At 45.8% G+C, this 20,344-nt stretch overlaps 1 protein-coding gene across 7 annotated transcripts in view; it reads right to left on the bottom strand.

The window, feature by feature from the left end:
- Positions 1-20,344, bottom strand: part of MED24 (mediator complex subunit 24) — a 35,014-nt gene that overhangs the window by 9,285 nt on the left and 5,385 nt on the right. Inside the window, exons 1-15 of one of the 7 annotated variants that reach the window (XM_025995745.2) lie at positions 17,181-17,250; positions 16,603-16,788; positions 16,432-16,514; positions 6,320-6,358; positions 5,895-5,968; positions 5,305-5,537; positions 5,104-5,160; positions 3,537-3,648; positions 3,256-3,406; positions 2,830-2,943; positions 2,238-2,285; positions 1,757-1,839; positions 1,401-1,487; positions 846-957; positions 178-320 (exon numbers count right to left, since the gene is read on the bottom strand). In XM_025995745.2, the coding sequence (XP_025851530.1) occupies positions 178-320; positions 846-957; positions 1,401-1,487; positions 1,757-1,839; positions 2,238-2,285; positions 2,830-2,943; positions 3,256-3,406; positions 3,537-3,648; positions 5,104-5,160; positions 5,305-5,537; positions 5,895-5,968; positions 6,320-6,358; positions 16,432-16,514; positions 16,603-16,732 (1,466 nt within the window). In that variant the 5' untranslated portion in view covers positions 16,733-16,788; positions 17,181-17,250. Of the gene's footprint in view, positions 1-177; positions 321-845; positions 958-1,400; positions 1,488-1,756; positions 1,840-2,237; positions 2,286-2,829; positions 2,944-3,255; positions 3,407-3,536; positions 3,649-5,103; positions 5,161-5,304; positions 5,538-5,894; positions 5,969-6,319; positions 6,359-16,431; positions 16,515-16,602; positions 16,853-17,180; positions 17,490-20,344 lie in introns of those variants that run through there. The other 6 variants (XM_025995743.2, XM_072747312.1, XM_025995746.2 and 3 more) reach the window with 6 other exon arrangements.

Genomic DNA, 20,344 nt, shown 5'->3' with positions numbered 1-20,344 from the left:
GAAAAGAGCACTTGACATCCAGAGACCTAGCCCTTTGCTCAGTGTCTTCAAGTGGGATGCTCTGGCTTGCCCTAGGCATCTCCAGGGAGACCTAGACCCTGGGGTCTTGCCCCTACTCTGCTACCTCTTCCTTTGGACACGCCTTCCCAACCCAGTAAGGGGCTCACCATTCCTTACTTGATGAATTTCCGGGCAAAGGATTTAAGCTTCCCAGTGGCAGCAGCAGCGGCCAGCAGCAGATCCAGACTCTTCCCAGAGAGCATGTGGCCCAGGACTCCTAGCAGCCCCTCTGGGGACTTGGAGTGGTCTGCATCCATCGTCTAGGGACATAACAGGAAATCAAGTCCTGAAGAAAACCCGAAGACCCCCCACCACCACCAGATACAGCCTAATCAACCAGAGCTTCCTTCTCTGCACGTCTCCATCAAGTGGCATACCACAGCCTGAAATCCAACCTATATCTTTCTGACTCCAATCGGGAAAATCACTCCCCAAATCCATCTTTGCTCTCTGATCCATTCCTCTCAACTAAACTGGGATCATGGCGGTAGGGGTGTGTGTGTGTGTGTGTGTGAGTCCCCACTGCTTCTGCAGGAGCAGGTGGAAGCACCTACCACAGTGCCTATCTTCCAAGCAGTGCCCAACAAATGCTAGTTTTCATTGGCAGCTTCCCTGCCTTGCCTGCTTCTCTACTTCCAAAGTAACTACATATAAAAGCCAGAAGAAAAAAAAAAAAAGCCAGAAGACAAAGGGGGCTACAGCCTCAATTTCCTTTATCTGGAAGCAGAGGCAAAAGTGGAAAACAGGAAGAGATGACCCTGGAGACAAGGGAAGAGCATACTCACCTTGAGGATATTTGTGACAGTGGGCTCTGCCCGGAGGATCAGCCCAGGATTGGGCTGGATGTTGGCATTTTCTCCTGATTTCAGCTGGGGTGCATGTTCCCGGTCTGCTGCGCTGTGGCCATAAGCCATTGGCCAAGAGAAGGGAAAAGAAAGAAGTTCCTGATGTGCTCCCTGGTCTAGCACCAGAAGCAGAGGCCCAGAGAAGGTGGGGAGCATAGAAGAACCTCTGCGGTTGGGGTGATGTTCATGCATGCATGTCCACTGGTGTGACTGCCTCAGTTTGTCACTGATCATTACCTCAACTCTGAAAGTTCACTTGAGATTAAAGGAAGATTTAGGATTTTTATTGTGTTCACAGAGGGTGAGAATTTAAGTGCAGCACCCAAGGGTGCAGAACCCTAGTGAGCAGAAACCCGTGTCTGCCACTCCTGGTAAGCCCAGGCATGGCCCCAGGCACCTGCACGGGAAGGGGAGAGGCACCCAGCAGTCCAGCCTGGACAGGAGGAAAGGGGGGCAAGCGGCACGTCAGCCAGGCCGGGGGGAACTCATGCTTACCGCTTGGCCAGAAGGTTGGTCACACTGGCTTCGGACAGAAGCCCCTGCTTGCTACATTCTTGGAGGAGGAATTTTGTACAGTCACAGCTGTGAGGGAAAAAGATCATGAGGGGCCTGGGCACACAGCAGGGATGACTGAGGGATGGGGACAGTAGGCCTTTGCCTCGTTTCCCCCCTCCTTCAGGATGGCAGATGGGTTCTGGCACCCAGCAACTACGGGGCTGGGGCCTCCTGCCCCTGCTCAGGGGCACGAACCAGGTGACAGTCCCCTGAGATTGGCCTGGCACAGAGGAGCTGGGGAAGAGCCAGAACACCTTCCAGAAGGTAGAGCAAGGGTGAGCTAGGGGAGTTCGTACTTGCAGCGCTGGTCAGCTTTGTCCAGCAAGGGTGTGAGCTTCAGCAGGAACTCAAAAGCACAACTGACATCCTCGGTAAAGTCCTACAAAGAGCCAGAAGCTGCCATCTGCCTTCTAGGTCCTCTACTCCACCCATAGCTTGTGACGCAGGTTTACGAGGACACCCCATTGGACATAAACACCGAAAAGTTGGCCACGCCCACCACTGGCTTCCAGTGACATGACAGGGAGGAGTGTAGAGGACCAATCTCTACACTGGCCCTGGTCACCTTGGGCAACCCTGCATCTCGTGTGGCCTGGCCACCTCTATCTGGAGAATGGGCATGCACACAAGCATGTGCACTTACCTTTCCAGCCTGCCCCCAGGTGCAAGAATGCAAGACTGACCCCTCCCTTGCCCATTTCTCCTTTGCCCTTGTGGAAACAAGGATTCATGAATTCCCATGACCACCTTTCCCCTAATTTCATTTCTTCAACTTACCTTGTCCCCATGACAGTATTTCTTTAACTTCACCAAAACCTGTGGAATCTAGAGAGTGAGGCAAGAGAAAAACATGAAGATCAATTTCTTCTCTCTTTCCCCCAGAACTAAAGGCATCCCTTCCATCTCCCTGTTCTGAGCAGACGCAGGAACCCTTCCACGTTGGAAATGAAAGCACTCTTAGGGCCAAATTAGAAAATTGGCAGGCATCCAAGTGCTTAGTGCCCAATGCCTACAGGACACAGAGACCCCTCACTTCTGCTGTCTCCACAAGGAATTGCCATAAGCAAAGGGAATCCTGATTCAAGGACCGGGGCCACTGCTCTGGCTCCTATAACTGCCCCGCGCCAATCTTGCTGATGACTGAGCTAAACGGCACCTGTGTGCTAAGAGATGGCACACGCCTGCCAAGTAGGCTAAATATAGCCCCAGGACTTTCAGAGAAAAGACTCGATGGGAACTTGCACCGGGGGACCTGGCAAGCTGCAGCCAACACCAGCGGGCAGAAATGCTGGACAAAGATCCTGGGTGTTGCTGCTTTTCCTGAGAGCCATTTCTAGACTTGGCTCTGTTGCTCCCATGTGCCAGGTACCTTAAGGAAGGTGAATGCTGTCCACTTGAGCTCCTCCGTACCCTCGGGAGACTCGATAAGCCCCACAAAGCAAGCTTTCCAGATCTCCAGGACAAAAAGTGGGGTGGGAATATGCTGTAGGATGATCCGAAAGTGAAGACTAAGAGGGTGTCCATCCCCCTTCATCTTCTGAAGGTCCCAGGGTTTGGGGGGATGGTAGGGGCCAGTCAGGCAAGCTCAGAGACTGTGCAGGACAGGTGCTTCACCACTCCAATGTGAGAACAGGGACGTCAGGTGAAATGGCACCACCGTGCACGACAAGGATCTGATTGCCACCATGGATCAGGAGAAATCCCCTTCCTCCCAAGAAGTACCAGAAGAATCCTCCCCACTGCCCCAAGTGGCCAGGCCACCATGTTGACGGAGAAGCAGCCCTGGGCCACCCACCTGCATGCGCTTCACCATCATCAACTGTTCCACCAGGGGCTGGGTCTCGCCTGTCAGGTTCATGGTGCCCTCGAGCAGGACCACGGCATGAACTGTGGGGTAGCCGGTCTTGTGCAGCTGCTCCGAGTGTACAGCCAGCATTGTGGGGATGCTGAAGGGAACGGGTACACAGCGAGGGGGCAGGTGAGAGCAGGTAAGTGGAGGCCAGGGGCCACATCTCCCCACCAACACCCAGGGCCTTTCCTCTCTCCCTCCACCCCAATCAGCCTGGGGCCCAGTACCTCCTAATGAGCGTGCCACACTGCTCAGCCTGGCTCCGGAGCTGGGGGTTGCTGAGACTGGCCAGGATCTCCCCGAGCTTCAAGAGAGAATGCTCAATGGCAGTCCAGGAGGCTGGTGGAGAAAAGGACATGCAGACATACGATGGCAAACAGAGAGGAAGACACTGGCCCTGAGCTCCTCAACTGGCCTCTCTGGGCCCTCAAAAGCACACATGGAGGTTTCCCCTGAGGATGACATGGAGGCCAGGGGCCTGAGGGCAGCATGCACAGTTTCTAGAAGGGGGATGGGGAGGTGAGCACCAACAGTGAAGGCCCTAGAAACTATCCCCAGAGGCCTGCCTCCTAGGGTTTCATGTAGCTGACTTTAGAGCCTAACACAGATATGGCTTAACATGGGCAGTGGCAGGGAGAGGCACAGCGGGGCTGGAGTCCAGCAGCTAGAACAGAGAGACAGCCACAAATCGCCTTAGAAGCAGCCAGCCTTGCAAGCGGCCACCACTATATAGGGCTAAGTTAGATTCCCAACCGGCCTCCCGGGTTCACCACTGCCTTGCCCTGTTGAGGCCTCTGCTCTCACTGCCCTCCCTCTCTGCAGTTGCCCACACTCATCACCACCTCACAAACTCACTCTCCTCAAGCCTTTGTTCAAGCCCAGATCCTTCCTTCGACAACTCACCCAACTGGTCCAACCCACTGACCTCTCCTCCTAAATGCTTGTTTCACGGTCTATACCACATTATTTTGCACTTAATTAAGAGTCACTTATCCTAGTTACAACTCCAGAGGGTCAAATGATGAATACTGGTACCAACTAGCCTGTTAACCTCCATGTGGCATGGGGAAAAAAACAAAAAGGTAACACCTAAGATCCATTAAAATTAAGTTAAATATTCATTCACTTTTCAGCCACTAAAACCTTTGTCAAGGGCTCAAGATAGGTAAGACACTATCAACATAGTCCATTTTTATGGAGGGATCATCTCTCTGGACTTTTGACAGGTAACAAAACATACTTTAAGAAGTAACAAATATACAAATCCTATAATAAATTCTCCAAACAGGTCCTGAAGACCTGGGTGTAATCCATTCTAGCAATCTTGCTGCTGGAGAGTAAGAGAACCTTAGGTGGCCTCAAGCTACTACACGACTGTGGCCTTGGGCCCCATGTCCAGAAACACTACAGTTTCCCCTCCTATCAGGTGATCTGTCTCCTCTCAGACTCTGGAGAGTTCCAATATTTAACATCTGCACCTGAGTCAAGAGGTGTATGATACAACAGGCCTGATAGCAGACAGGTACCATGTTTAAAGGGACATGTTAGGCAACACTCAAACAACAAGAGGCATTTGTTTTCAGATGAGTAGTGTGGAGACAAACACAAGGATGGATGGTGTCCTTCTCTTGTCCTCTAATTTCTTCCATGTATATTACATACTGGTCTTGCTCCCCACTAGCATGTATGCTTTTTGAGGGCAGGGACCCTGCCACATGCTCCTTTGGTAGCCCCCCACCCCCCGCCCCCAGCACCTGGCACAGTGCTGGGCATACAATAATGCTCAGTAAATACCTGTTGGTTGATTGGCTCGGGTGCCACCCTGCCCAAGTCCCTGGGATGTATGCAATGCTTATGGGGAGAAAAAAAAGGAAGTGGGATGATTTCAGATCCTCCTGGAAAGAAGTGGGATGGCATCCTGCCTCTCCCCTCTCAATTAAAGAACCGGCTATGGGAACAGTGGCAGGTGGGGCTCAGGGGAACCAGGGGACATACAGGCCTCCTCTAGTTTGGCGATGTGGAGCAGGGCCCGGTTCTTGGTGCTGCTGAGGGTCTTCTCCAGGCGTAGCAGGCACATGGCAAGCTGCTTCTCCCCAGCGGCTGGAGTGCCGGCCTCCAGCCCCTCCCGGAGCCGCTCCGCAGAGGCTGCAGTGCAGCGCAGCAGCCAGTGGAGGGCGCTGAGAAGGGCCCGGCACAGCCCGATGCACTCCTCTGCTTTGCCATGACAGCTACCGGGAAAGGATGCAAAATCTGTCTTGGCTCCAAGGGCTGAAATATTACCCACATCAATGTTCCCCAGAGTGCCTGGCACACCCCTACTAGGGAAGAGAGCTGGGAAGCTAGCAAAGTCCTAGGGAAGACAGCCCCGTCGACTTCCACCAGACACGATTTCAAATGAGCCACTCCAAAGAGAAGAGGCTTTTTGTCCTAAGGGACTAAGTAGAGAAGGATGGGGATGGGTGGGTGCAGAAGAGCAGATGGGAAGAAGAAGTGCAGGAACCCACTGGGTTGGTGTCAGTCTATGGGCTAAGGAGCTTCTCTTTTACACTAAGATAATGCTGGAAGCTTATGAGCCCTGCCATTACCTCAGTCGGTCACAAAACATGTCCATGATATCCAGCAAAGCCTGGACACACAAGTCCCGGGAAAAGTCATCAAACTGTGGAAAGAACAGTAATGATGCTACGGAACATCCCAGTAGACCGCTGGTCTCACATGTGAGGCAGATGGCATATTCAGGATGCCTGCTCTTCTTTCCTCCTACCTCAGGTTTCAGACCCGGCATTCTTTCAACACTGAAAATTGGCTCCTAATTGCCATCCCCCCACTTCCCAGGATCCTCCCTCCTTCCAATGGAACACAGCAAGGCCAGCTACAGGCATCATGTGCTGCCTGTCCAGCCTCAGAGTTCCTACGATCAGAGCAGTTGAGGAGGTCAGGTCCCATCCATCACTAATATCTCCCTAACCCCCTGCCCTCCACCTAGCTTGTTTTATGGCTCTGGTCATACCTTACTGATTGCCGTGAGGACAGAGGAGTAGGACACCATCTGGAGGGAAAGAAGAAAAGACAAAGTTCAGACAACTAGTGTCACACAGCTGGACAGGACCTAATACTGACACTTCGCATTTCTCCAGCTCTCCGAAAACCTCAGCCCTCTCAAGAGGCCTTCATCAACCATTAAAAGAAGAGGCATTGTCCCCATTCCTGCGTCTATCAGATCACCGTAAATGACATCATCAGCATATGCCCACTGAGAAGATGAGGGTGGGCGTTCAAAGGTGCCGTGCTCCATGTTCACATGCTACTCATTGTCCACTATGTACAAGGTTAAAATGACTGCTGGGAGGCAGAAGAATGGACAGGAATGAGGTTATGTTACTTTACTCCTACAGCTTCTATAAAGAGCACTTTTATTTGCACAAGAACTGGAGATGAACATTCCCTGCAATGAACAGGTAGCACTTGCACCTTGAAACAAGTAGGAAATTTCATTACATACAATTCTTACTAAATTTCTAGGACTTACTCCCCAGGACTCCTCCAGGACACCTTTGATCAACCCCAACCTCCTGCCAAAGCTAAAATTCTTCCCTGTGTGCTCCAAGTAATTCCCTTATGTACCCATTATGATACAGTGGGTGCCTGTTGCCCCCACAAAATTAGGGGTTCCTTGAGGTCAAGGATGCTTTTACTCAGGGATCACCATGAACTCACAGAGAATGTCTGCAGAATGAGGAAGTAAAAACACACCCCTGGATGAGCATTTCTCACAGTCACTTCCAAGGTTGCACTGTCCCATAGGGAAGCCACTAGCCACACGAGGCTGTTTAAATTTAAATTAGGTAAAATTAACAATTCAGGTCCTTATCAGACTAGCTACATTGCAAGCGCTCAACAGCCACATGTGGTTGGTGGCTACTGTACTGGACAGCACAGAAATAGATCATTTCTGTTATTGCAGCAATTTCTATTGTATGATATTCCAAAGATTCGCCAAGTTGTTAAGAAATTTTACACACACACACACACACACACACACACACAGCTTCTGTGTGATAGGAATTTGAGAAACCCTGGAATAAATAAAGAACTTTCTTCACTATAGGGTATCTCTGAATCATAATATGCTTATATGCATTGACAACCTTTAAGATAAATGGAAACAAAAGTAACCAATACTTTCCAAGCTTATCTGACTAAGGGAAATCCTCCCTGAACTGTGAGCTCCCTAAGAAAAGAAATGCTGGTGAATTTATATCTGAACCTAGCTGGGGCCTAGGACATAGTAGGTCCTCATTAAGTTTTTACTGCTTTTGGGATGCCTGGACGGCTCAACAGTTGGGTGCCTGTCTTTGGCCCAGGGTGTGATCCTGAAGTCCCTGGATCGAGTCCCATATTGGGCTCCCTGTATGGAGCCTGCTTCTCCCTCTGCCTGTATCTCTGCCTCTCTTTCTCTCTGTCTCTTGTGAATAAATAAAATCTTAAAAAAAAAAAAAAAGTTTGGGGATCCCTGGGTGGCTCAGCAGTTTAGCGCCTTAGGCCCAGGGCATGATCTTGGAGTCCCGGGATCGAGTCCCACATCAGGCTCCCTGCATGGAGCCTGCTTCTCCCTCTGCCTCTCTCTCTGTGTGTGTCTCTCATGAATAAATAAATAAAATATTTTAAAAGTAAATAAATAAATGAATAAAATAGTGTTTATTGCTTTGGATTGATGAATTCTAGGATTGAGCATTCTGAAAAAATTATAAAGTAAATCTCTATTAGTAAAACCTGTTCATCACCATAAGACTGGAGATGTAATTCAAAAGAAATAACATATCCTGAATGAGATGAAAACCTACAGAAAGTCTTTTAAGTTATATTAAAAAATAATTACAGCATGCTGATAAAATATGAATAATACTTTAGAAAGTAGTTACAATTATATACTCAAAATCAATGGCAAAATATACCAAAATAAAAAAGCAGAATACAATGATAGAAACTGTCAGGATAATCACCTGCCTCATGAGTTGTCTTTCCTAGAGAAATCAAAATTTCCAAAGATTTAAGAAGAAAGTGAAGTGAGCTTCAATGGCCTTAGTGTGATGGATTTTACATGCATGATAATGCCTTCTGTGTATAATTTCTCCAGCATGTGAACAGAATGCTCTCTGTTCGGACACCTCTAACTAGTATTCTTGAATAAACAAGAGCAAAACACACAGAGGACTTAAATACACAATTAGTGTTTAGCGCCACTCTCAGCAAGATGTTCTATGAAGCCATAGCTGGTGTCTGATGGTGATCAGAAAGTTGGGAGCCTGCCTGGGCAGGATGACCATAACGTTCCAGGCGAGTGTTTGTTTATTTATAACTGATGTCCCCATAGCAAGAGCTTGGCAGAGAACTGAACCTTGTTGGATACCAACCTGAAGGGGGAGCTGGATGTTCCCACTGAAACTGACCCCAAATTACCAGAAAAGAAATCCCTCTAATTCTGTATGTTCAGAGGGGTGGTGTATGTTCCAATGTATTTATGGTCTCCAAATTCAGAACTCTGTCCAGTAAGTTTCTGCTAACAGTATCAATAAAGCAATGCTACTCTTGAGACCTAAAAATACTTTCCACAAGACGAACTAGTTTTCATAGCAGGATTTAACCTATTCTACTCTAGATTTATCTACCAATCTAGAAGTTCTAAGCTACCAAGCCCCTGAGGTTGGGGACCCTCTATGTGGCCCACTGCACACCTGGCTAGCCTGGATGGACCTGCAGCTGCTCTCTCCTCTCCTCTGTTTTCTTTTCTTTTTTTTTTCTCCTCTGTTTTCCATATTCAACACCCCCAACTACTCCTAAGTGTCCTCCATGTGCACAGACTGGACTGAAAAGCCTCTAGACTCTGAAGGAAGAATCAATGACTAATAGCACTTTACAAGTACTGAAGCTCCTGCATATGCATTTATTTCTCTGTTACTTCAGCCTTGCTCTCTCTCTTACTTTCTCCGTAGTGTTTACACAACTCGAGATTCTTCTATCTTTAAGAGAACTTCCTGCAGACCCCCCATTTCCAATTAACCACCACGCTCTCTCTCATGCTCTCCACAGACATGCATCCTGTGCACTCACTGTCTCTACCTCCCCATCTTCCGTGCTTAATTCAACCCACTCCCATCACTTGTGTCCTGACCACTGCAGGAATCTCCTCAGTAAGCTCATCAACAAACTGGTTGTTAAACCCCATGAGAGCTCTGTGAGATTCTCAGTTCCTATCTCACGGACCTCTCAGCAGCACCCAACACCAGGAAACACTTTCTCACTTTTCAGCCCTCTCCTCCCTTGGCTGTTCTCGATACCACTCTCTTGCTTTTCTTTCTTTCTTTTTTTTAAATATTTATTTATTTATTCATGATAGACAGAGGGAGAGAGAGGGGCAGAGACACAGGCAGAGGGAGAAGCAGGCTCCATGCCAGGAGTCCGACGTGGGACTCGATCCCGGGACTCCAGGATCGCGCCCTGGGCCAAAGGCAGGCGCTAAACCGCTGAGCCACCCAGTGATCCCCCCTTTCTTGTTTTTCTTCCCTCCTCACTGGCATCTTCTTTTCAGACTCTTATGAGGAATCTTTTTCCTATGTATGTTCCATTGGTTCCTTGGGAATTTGGCTTGGGTCACTTTTTTTTCTTTTTTAAGATTTTTATTTATTTATTCATGAGAGACACACAGAGAGAGAGAGAGACAGGGACACAGGCAGAGGGAGAAGCACGCTCCATGCAGGGAGCCTGAGGTGAGACTCAATCCCGGGTCTCCAGGATCACGCCCTGGGCCGAACATAGCGCTAAACCTCTGGGCCACCGGGGCTGCCTTTGGGTCACTTTTTTTTTGCTCACTCTCTACCCTCTCTGGGAACTGTCATCCATGCCCACAGCTTCAATTAATTACCATCTACAGTTGACAACTCCAAAATCAACAGTGCCAGTCTAGGCTTCTTCTCTTAAGTTCTGGAAATGGATGTTCAACTGCCTATATTTGGAAGGCAGCTATGCTAACCACTATACCACCAATGCTCAACTGCCTATATTTGATAGCCCACACAGGCACCTTACTTAACAAGGCCAAAATCAAGGGCACCTGGGTGGCTCTATTGGTTGAGCATCTGACTCCTGATTTCAGCTCAGGTCATGATCTCATGGTCATGGAATCAGACACTGCATCAGGCTCAGTGAGGAGTCTGCTTGAGATTTTCTCCCTCCCTCTCCATCTGCCCCTCCCCCCTGTTCATGCTCTAGGTCTGTCTCTAAAATAAATAAATAACTCTTTAAAAATACATATATATTTTTTAAAAAGAAGGCCTAGAGCACCTGGGTGGTACAGTTGGTTGAGTGTCCAACTCTTGGTTTCAGCTGAGGTCATGATCTCAGGGTCATAAAATTGAGTCCTGCCTGTGTCAGGCTCTGCTTTTGGCACAGAGTCAACTTAGAACCCCTTCTCCCTCTGCCCCTCCCCACTATGCTTGTTCTCTCTCTCTCAAATAATAAATCTTAAAAAAAAAAAAAAAAGCCCTTCCCGCAAAAAAAAAAAAAAAAAAAAGCCCAAAATCAATGTCTTTTCCACCCCTCAGCAGCACCACAACCCTAACAATGGCCCTACTCTACCCTCACTGTCTCCTTATGATCCCATCAACCATCTAGTTGTCCAAACCAGAAACCTAGGTACTAGCCATGATTTCTTCCTCTCTCTCATGCCCTCATTCAGATAATTACTGAACCTTCTCATTTGCCACCTCCTAAATGGTTCTTGAACTCATCATCTCTGCTGCCACTTCCCATGCTTATGCTAACATCATCTCTTACCTGTATTACTGCAATACCCTAAATCAGGAGTTGGAAAACCATGGCTCACAAGCCAAAACAGACTTATCATCTTTTTTGTATATAAAGTTTCATCAGAACACAGGCATGTCCATTTACTTATATACCATCTATATCTGCTTTCAAGCTATAATGATAGAATAATGGTGACAGAGACCACATGGCCTGCAAAATGGAAAGTACTTACTATCTGGTCCTTGGCAAAAAAAAAAAAAAAAAAAAAGCCTGGACGCCAGGTGGGCTCAGTGGAAGAGTATGTAACTCTTCATCTCAGGATCGTGAGTTTGAGCCCCAAGTTGGGTGTAGACTTTATATAAATACATAAATAAATACATACAATTTAAAAATATATATATACCTAACTAAATGGTCTCCTACCTCCTTCTAACTAAAACTACAACCAGAGTGATCCTTCTAAAATTAATCTACAAATTCCCCAAATCCACAAAGTCAAGGAAATCCCTATCAAAATACAATCAGATTTTTTTTTTTTTAAAGAGTTTAACAAGTTGATTTTAAAACCTGGAAAAGAAAATGCCTGAAAACAGCCAAGAAATTTTTGAAAAATAAAACAACTAAGGGAAGGGATCCCTGGGTGGCGCAGCGGTTTGGCGCCTGCCTTTGGCCCAGGGCGCGATCCTGGAGACCCGGGATCGAATCCCACATCAGGCTCCCGGTGCATGGAGCCTGCTTCTCCCTCCGCCTGTGTCTCTGCCTCTCTCTCTCTCTCTGTGACTATCATAAATAAAAAAAAAAAAAAAAAAAAAAAAAAAAAAACAACTAAGGGAAGACTTGTCTAACCATGCATCAAACACTAGAAAAGTATAGTAATTAAAACAGTAAAGTAAAAAAAAAAAAAGTAAAGTCCTATTACAAGAAAAAACAAATATATCAATGAACTAAACTATCAAGAAAGAGAACTTTGTCTGTAAGAGAATTTAGGATATGACAATAAATGGCCTATTCAATAAAGGCAGTTGAGCCAACTGTTCATCTATTTGGAAAAATAAATAAATTTGGATCTTTTCCTCACACCACAATAAATTCTAAATGGATTAAACAAAATAAATACAAAACATAAAAGTGAAAGTGAAGTGTTGGCAGAAATTGGAGAAGAATATATTTTGGTCCTTGGAGCAGAGAAGCCCTTAAGCAAGACAAAAGCCATACAGGAAAAAACGGTTAAATCTGACAACAAAAACATTAAAAACTTCTGCATATAAGAAAATAAAACCAAAAAGTCAAAAAAAAAAAAAAAAAAAGGAGCGATAGTAAATGCCAAACATAAATAACAGGGCAGCCCCAGTGGCTCAGCGGTTTAGCACCGCCTTCAGCCCAGGGTCTGATCCTGGAGACCTGGGATACAGTCCCACGTTGGGCTCCCTGCATGGAGCCTGCTTCTCCCTCTGCCTGTGTCTCTGCCTCTCTCTCTCCCTGTGTCTCTCATGAATAAATAAATAAAATCTTAAAAAAAAAAAAACAAAAAACATAAATAACAGATAAGGATTGCAAGATCAATTATATTAAGACACTTAAAAATCAGTAAGAATTTTTCTTGGGGTTCTGTGGTAGTGGTTGCACAACTCTGAATACACTATAATTCAGTAAATTGTATACTTTTAGAGGGTAAATTGTATAGTATGTGATTTATATCTCAATAAAGCTTTTACAATAAAAAACAAAAAAAAGGGCAAACGATATGTATAAGCAATTCCCAAAAGATATACAAAGAGCCAATAAACATATAAAAAAAAGTTCAAAATCACAATTACAGAAACACAAATTATAATGTGATATAATTTTTGCTTTCTAGAAAGGAATTTTAAAAAATTCTATTCAACATCAGAAAGGTGTTGGGAAACACTTTCAAACACTATGCAAGGGGTGTAAATTAATAACCATCCTTTCTGGAGGGTAATTTGCAGGATCTACTGCAATTGAATATGTGGGAATTTATCCTTCCTTCCTTCCTTCCTTCCTTCCTTCCTTCCTTCCTTCCTTCTTTCCTTCCTTCCTATATTTATTTTAGAGAAAGTGGAGGGGTTGGGGAGGGAAAGAGAATCGTAAGCAGGTTCTGTGTTGGGCATGGACAGACCAACCCAGGCACCCTGAATATGTGGGAATTCTTTAAACTAGCAATTCCATTTCTAGGTATCTATCCTAAGGAAACATTCCTAGAAGTGCAGACAAGTATAAGATTATTTAATGAAGGATGCCTGGGTGGCTCACTTGGTTAAGCATCTATCTGACTTCGGCTCAGGTCATGATCTCAGGGTCCTGGAAATGAATCCCACATCAGGCTCCCCACTCTGCAGGGAGTGTACTTGTCCCTCTGCCTCTCCTCCTGCTTATGCTCTTGCACACTCTCTCCAATAATTTTTTTTAAAGAAAGTTCAATGAAACATTGAGTATAACAGTAAAAAATTAGAAACCTGTATTACAGTACATATAGAACATTTTGCAGGAAATAAAAAGAATAAGGTAGATGAATATGTGCTCACATGGAAAGCAGACATAAGCCAAGAAGAAAAAGGAGTACAAGAACTACATGCCACCTGAGGGATACTACTCAATTTTAAGATTTTATTTATTTATCCATGAGAGACACAGAGACACACACACACACAGAGAGAGAGAGAGAGAGAGAGAGAGAGAGAAAGAGAGAGAGAGAGAGAGAGAGAAAGAGAGAGAGGCAGAGACACAGGCAGAGGGAGAAGCAGGCTCCACGCAGAGAGCCTAATGAGGGACTCGATCCGTGCTCTCCAGTATCACACCCCGGGCTGACGGCGGCGCTAAAAGGCTGAGCCATCCGGGCTGCCCAACTTTAAACTCTTTACATGGTTACTCGGTACCCTTGGATAAAGTCCAAATTCTTCAGCATCATCCACAGGTCCTTTATGCTTTCCCTTATCTCTCTCTAAATCCATCTCCTTCCTTTTCTTTTTTTTTTTTAAGATTTTATTTATTCATTCATGAGAGACACACAGAGAGAGAGAGAGAGGCAGGCAGAGACACAGGCAGAGTGAGAAGCAGGCTCCATGCTGGGAGCCCAATGTGGGAATCGATCCCAGGACTCCAAGATTACTCCAAGCCGCCAAGCCACCGAGGGATCCCAATCCATCTTCTTCCTGACGCGCTAGCCAACAATTCTCAAAATATGGTCCAGGAACCCCGGGAATCTGTGAGGTTAAAACTATTTTTTAAATATTGCTAAGAGGGGATCCCTGGGTGGCACAGCGGTTTAGCGCCTGCCTTTGGCCCAGGGTGCGATCCTGGAGACCCGGGATCGAGTCCCACGTCGGGCTCCCGGTGCATGGAGCCTGCTTCTCCCTCTGCCTGTGTCTCTGCCTCTCTCTCTCTCTCTGTGACTATCATACATAAATTAAAAAAAATAAAAATATAAAAAAAAATATATATATAAAAAAATAAATAAATAAATAAATAAAATATTGCTAAGATTGGGGATCCCTGGGTGGCTCAGTGGTTGAGCATCTGCCTCCAGCTTAGAGTGTGATCCCAGGGTCCAGGGATGGAGTCCTGCATCAGGCTCCCCACTAGGAGCCTGCTTCTCCCTCTGCCTGTGTCTCTGCCTGCCTCTCTCTCTCTCTCTCTGTGTCTCTATGAATAAATAAATCTTAAAAAAAAAAAAAAAGCATTGCTAAGATGTTATTTGCCTTTTCTACTCTCATTCTCCCACAACTTTATGTGGAACATCCCAAGGCTCCATGACATGTGAATCATATAATTAAATGTGTCAACAATTGGAATATCTGTGTAACCCAGTAACAGATATTTTCCACATGACCACTTCATGATATTATAAAATCATGCATGAGTAAAAGATCTGTTCAAAATGCAAGAGAGAGACCAATGGATTTCAATGTAACAGAGTATAAGAAGTTCATTGAGTGGAGCTTGGCTCCAACTGAGCCAGAGCATGAGACTCTTGATCTCAGAGTAGTGAGTGAGTTCAAGCCCCACATTGGATGAAGAGCTTACTTAAAAAATAATTAACTTTTTTTAAAGTTCATTTATGTGGTTTCACATCACCTGTTGAATTTTTGGTGTCAATGAATATCCAGTTATTTGAAAAGCTTATTAACATTCTCTGCCCTGGGCAGCCCTGGTGGTGCAGCGGTTTAGCACCGCCTGCAGCCCGGGGTGTGATCCTGGAGACCTGGGATCGGGTCTCAAGTCGGGCTCCCTGCATGGAGCTTGCTTCTCCCTCTGCCTGTGTCTCTGCCTCTCTCTCTCTGTGTCTTTCATGAATAAATAAATAAAATCTTTAAAAAAAAAAAATTCTCTGCCCTTTTCAAACTAAATGTCTGATGTGTAAGGCCAGATTTTCTTCATAAACTTCAACCAAAATAGCCTACTGCAACAATTGAATGCAGAAGCAGATATGAAAATTCAGCTGTCTTCTATTAAACCATTAAAGAGATTTGCAAAAACGTAAAACAATGCCACTTTCCTCACTAGCTTTTTTGTTTTGGAAAATATGGTTTCCATTAAAATGTTATTTATATTAATGTGTAATATAACAGGCTTTATTTAACAGACTTTACTTTTTATTACTTTTAAATAAGTTCATAATTATTCTTTAAATTTCTCAGTTTTCATTTCTAAAATGGTAAATATGGATAGACGTAATACATATAAACAAAAGCTTTGTGGGAGTCTCAACAGTTTTTAAGAAAATAAAAGGGTCCTGAGACCAAAACTACTGCTCTACCCATATAAATTTTTTTCGGTTCCTAAACAACATGTGATTTTTGCCTCCCAGCCTCTAAATATGCTTTTCTTTCTGCTTAGTACACTCTCACCAATATGCCTGGCTAACTCCTATTAACAATAAGATCTTGGTTTAAACATCACTTTCTCCAGAAAGCCTTTCCTGATTGCTTAGCTGAATTCCATGCCTCTCTCACATACTCCCCTAGTACTGTCTTAACCTTCGTCATAAACCCATCCTGTGACTGCTTATGTCTGTTATTACTCACTAAATTCCTTGTGTACTGGGATCAGGTCTTGTTCACAGCTATATCCCCAGGGCCTATACCACTATCTGACACACTTATGAATATTTATTAATAGAATAAATTCATGTAACATTCATCACAACCAATGAAGTATTATTATTTTCACAAAAAAACTGAGGCTCAGAGAAGTGTTGTGTTGAAACAAATCCACCTAGAAAGCGAGAGCTGACGATTGTACTCCAAGTCTTTTACCTCCAAATCCTCACTCTCTGGAATAGATGGGGCAGTTTACCTGGGAACTAATGGCATACTTCAGGTAGGACAGGATGAGAGGATTGGGGGAAGGTCCAATCATGGCCTGCTCCAGTAGTGCTTCTGCAAGGGGAATAACAAAGCAAGACTGAGTGGTTATAATTTTTATGGGTTTAGCCCTCCCATCTTTCCTTCCTACTCCACTTGAGACCTGCTAGGTTGAGGATGTCCCAGGTGGCTCCTTTGGGAAAGAATTTCTTCATGTTGATTGCCCACTGGTAGTCACTCCATCGCTCTTTCCAGGCTTGCAAAATGGCTTGCTTCAAGTTCACTACCTTCATGATTTCACTCGGAGAAGGGGCCGATGGCAGTCAGCTTTGAGGTGGGAGAAACTGAGCTAAGAGAAGGGGAGAGGAGATTCTGAAGGAAAGAACAGAGAAGGGCCAGGTTGAATGAAACGGATACGGGAAGATTTAAGGGAGGCAGAGGAACTACAAAGAAAAAATGGGGAAGAGGACAAGGAAGAGATTCTCTCAGGTTCCTCCCTCCTGAATCATCCTTCCTTAAACTGGAGCACTAAGAAAAGGGTGTCGAAGGGACTTAATATAAAGAGTAAAGAGGGTGGCAAGGGGTTAAGCCAATACGAATGCCTAATTACGCCCTCAGCTCTGGCTGCGTCCCTCAGCCCCTACCACCCCAAACCCACAGTTTTTCCTCCACCTCCCCCAACCTTGAAACTATAATTCCCTATTTCCTTTTCATCCACCACCTCCCCAATTTTATGCCTACCGTACAAGCTAGTTCTACATCCTAGGTGTCGCCATCTTGGCACTTATCAAAGAGCTTAACTTCTATTGGCTGGGAGTAACAAACATGAGCCAATAAGAATGCGGCAAGAGACAGGTCACTCCACGATGTCTTCTGGGAATTGTAGTTCCTTGGCCTGGGCTAGTGAGGAAGCTAAGGGACTTAAGCTAGTCAGCCTGCATTGTTTCTCTGCTTTGGAAAAGGACAGACAGGAGCTGAAGCATCACAGAGACTCGGGAGCGAAGAGGGGGAGAGCTCTCAAAAGACTGCTCGTAAACAGGCGTCGCCCAAAGACGTCACTGTTGACCAGGCATTTAAATGATATTCTGACACTCTTTCGTTATTTGCTAGTTAGTAGGCACAGTAGGGGTGTGGTTTTTGTTTAGTAATACGTTTTCTCTTCTCTGACCTTTTTTTTTTTTAATTAATTAATTAATTAATTAGTTGGTGCTCCTACACCTCTGCATATACCAGAGTTCTCGTATTCCAGAGGCGACATAGGGGCTTGATCAGTTGCACATACATCACCATTTAACCCCCAGATTTGGCAGTCCTCCCAGATTCTCCTGGCCCCGCATACTGCTTGAATATGGGGAGAACTAAGGAGGAAAATAGGGGTAAGGTTATTAAAATTAAGGAAAGTCTAAGAAACTGTCATAGCCAAGAGAGCTTAAGGAGACATATTTTTTTTAATTTATTTATTCATGAGAGACACACAGAGAGAGAGAGAGAGAGAGAGAGAGAGGCAGAGACACAAGCAGAGGGAGAAGCAGGCTCCATGCAGGGAGCCGGACGTGGGACCCGATCCCGGGACTCCAGGACCACGCCCTGGGCCAAAGGCAGGCACTAAACTGCTGAGCCACCCAGGGATCCCCAAGGAGACATAATTATTAAATGTAACTTGGTATCCCTCCCAGATGTTGTCCTGGAACAGAAGAAGAACATTAGGTGAAAACTAAGAAATACGAGAAAAGCATAGATATCAGTTAATAATAACATATCAATAGTAGTTCATTCATTGTAAAAAATACCATACTAACACAAGAGGCTAAATAAAAGGAGAAATTGGGTATAGGGTAGATGGGGGTTCCCTACTATATCTTTTCCTGTAAATCTAAACCCATTTTTATTTTTATTTTTTTAATTTTTAAAAAATTTATTTATGATAGTCACACAGAAAGAGAGAGAGAGAGAGAGAGAAACAGAGAGACAGAGAGGCAGAGACACAGGCTCCATGCACCGGGAGCCCGATGTGGGATTCGATCCTGGGTCTCCAGGATCGCGCCCTGGGCCAAAGGGAGGTGCCAAACCACTGCGCCACCCAGGGATCCCTAAACCCATTTTTTTTTAATTTTTTTTTTAATTTATTTATGATAGTCACAGAGAGAGAGAGAGAGAGAGGCAGAGACATAGGCAGAGGGAGAAGCAGGCTCCATGCGCCGGGAGCCCGACGTGGGATTCGATCCCGGGTCTCCAGGATCGCGCCCTGGGCCAAAGGCAGGCGCTAAACCACTGCGCCACCCAGGGATCCCCCCTAAACCCATTTTTAAAAAAGATTTTATTTATTCATTCATGAGAGACAGAGAGAGAGAGGCAGAGACACAGGCAGAGGGAGAAGCAGGCTCCATGCAGGGAGCTCGATGTGGGATTCGATCCTGGGTCTCCAGGATCAGTCCCTGGGCAGAAGGCGGGCACTAAACCACTGAACCAGGCACTAAACTCCCTGGCACTAAACCAGGGATCCCTAAACCCATTTTTTTTAAGTTTATTAAAAATACTATGATAGGGGGATCCCTGGGTGGCGCAGCGGTTTGGCGCCTGCCTTTGGCCCAGGGCCCGATCCTGGAGACCCGAGATCGAATCCCACATCAGGCTCCCTGTATGGAGCCTGCTTCTCCCTCTGCCTATGTCTCTGCCTCTCTCTCTCTGTGTGTGTGACTATCATGAAAAAATAAATAAAATTAAAAAAAAAATACTATGATAGGGATGCCTGGGTGGTTCAGTCAGTTAAGAGTGTGCCTTCTGGTCAGGTCATGATCCCAGGGTCCTGGGATTGAGTCCCACACCAGGCTCTTTGCTCAGCAGGGAGCCTGCTTCTCCCTCTGCCTGCTGCTCCCCTTGCTTGTGAGCGCTCTCTCTCTCCCTCTCTCTCTTTGACAAATAAATAAATAAAATATTTAAAACAAAACAATATGATGTCTTGCTTATCCTATGGAACCATATTGTGCATAATTATATTTAGGCCTTTAGACATTAGCTCTTTTTTCCCCCTCCAGTAGGAAGCTCAGAAGCAAATACTATTCCCCTCTGACTCCAATGTCTGAGCTTTCCTATAGACAGCCCTTATCCTTTGCCCTGGCCTGTAAACAGAGCATCCCTAACATTTATAACCTAGGACAAAAGTAAGCATGGAGGCCCCAGCCAGTTCCACCACCGCCCATTTTCAGCTCCCCCATCCTAAGCCTGGTATCCAGGTCCATGAGGCCAAGTTCCATCCGTATTCCCCAGCAACCATTCTGGCGACCCTTTCACTGGCAAAATCAGTCATCAGGGGGATGAATCTGGGAGAGCACTGTGTTCAGGGTCTGGAAGCAAACTTGTGGCCCTTGTGACAGAGAATAACAGGATCCCAGGTATTGGAGCAAAATCACAATACGGAGACAAGGACTCCTGTTCTGAGGGTTTGAGTGCTGCTGAAGGAGGGCCAGATCACATCCCTCTGAGGTCATGACTGCCTATGGCCTTTCTCTCTCCCCATAGACCCATCCACACCACCTCCATTCTGCTCCCTTTTGTGCCTACTCAAGTGACACCACCAAGAAAGAGTACTTCTGCAAAACAGCTGCCAAATATGAGGAGCTAAAGCTTCCAAAACAGGAAAGGGGGAGAACCCAGACTCCCCACACTTAACTTCCGAATTGCCCCAGCCACGCACACACACTCAAACTCGAGATGACCACAAACCCTGTTCCTGTGCGGCCTCACATGTACCTGGTCTCCCTCCTTTTTCCCAGATCCCCACTTTCCCTTTGCTCCTTCTTCTCCTTCCTTTCTGGTTATAGTGCCCCAGGGCCCCCGACCTTGAGCCATCCTTAGATCCTACAGTTCCTCTCCCATCCCTCATCACCCAGCCTGCCACTCTTAGA

Source organism: Vulpes vulpes, chromosome 2, assembly GCF_048418805.1.
Source record: "Vulpes vulpes isolate BD-2025 chromosome 2, VulVul3, whole genome shotgun sequence".
Lineage (NCBI taxonomy): Eukaryota > Metazoa > Chordata > Mammalia > Carnivora > Canidae > Vulpes > Vulpes vulpes.
This window is presented reverse-complemented; position numbering and strand designations above follow the sequence as displayed.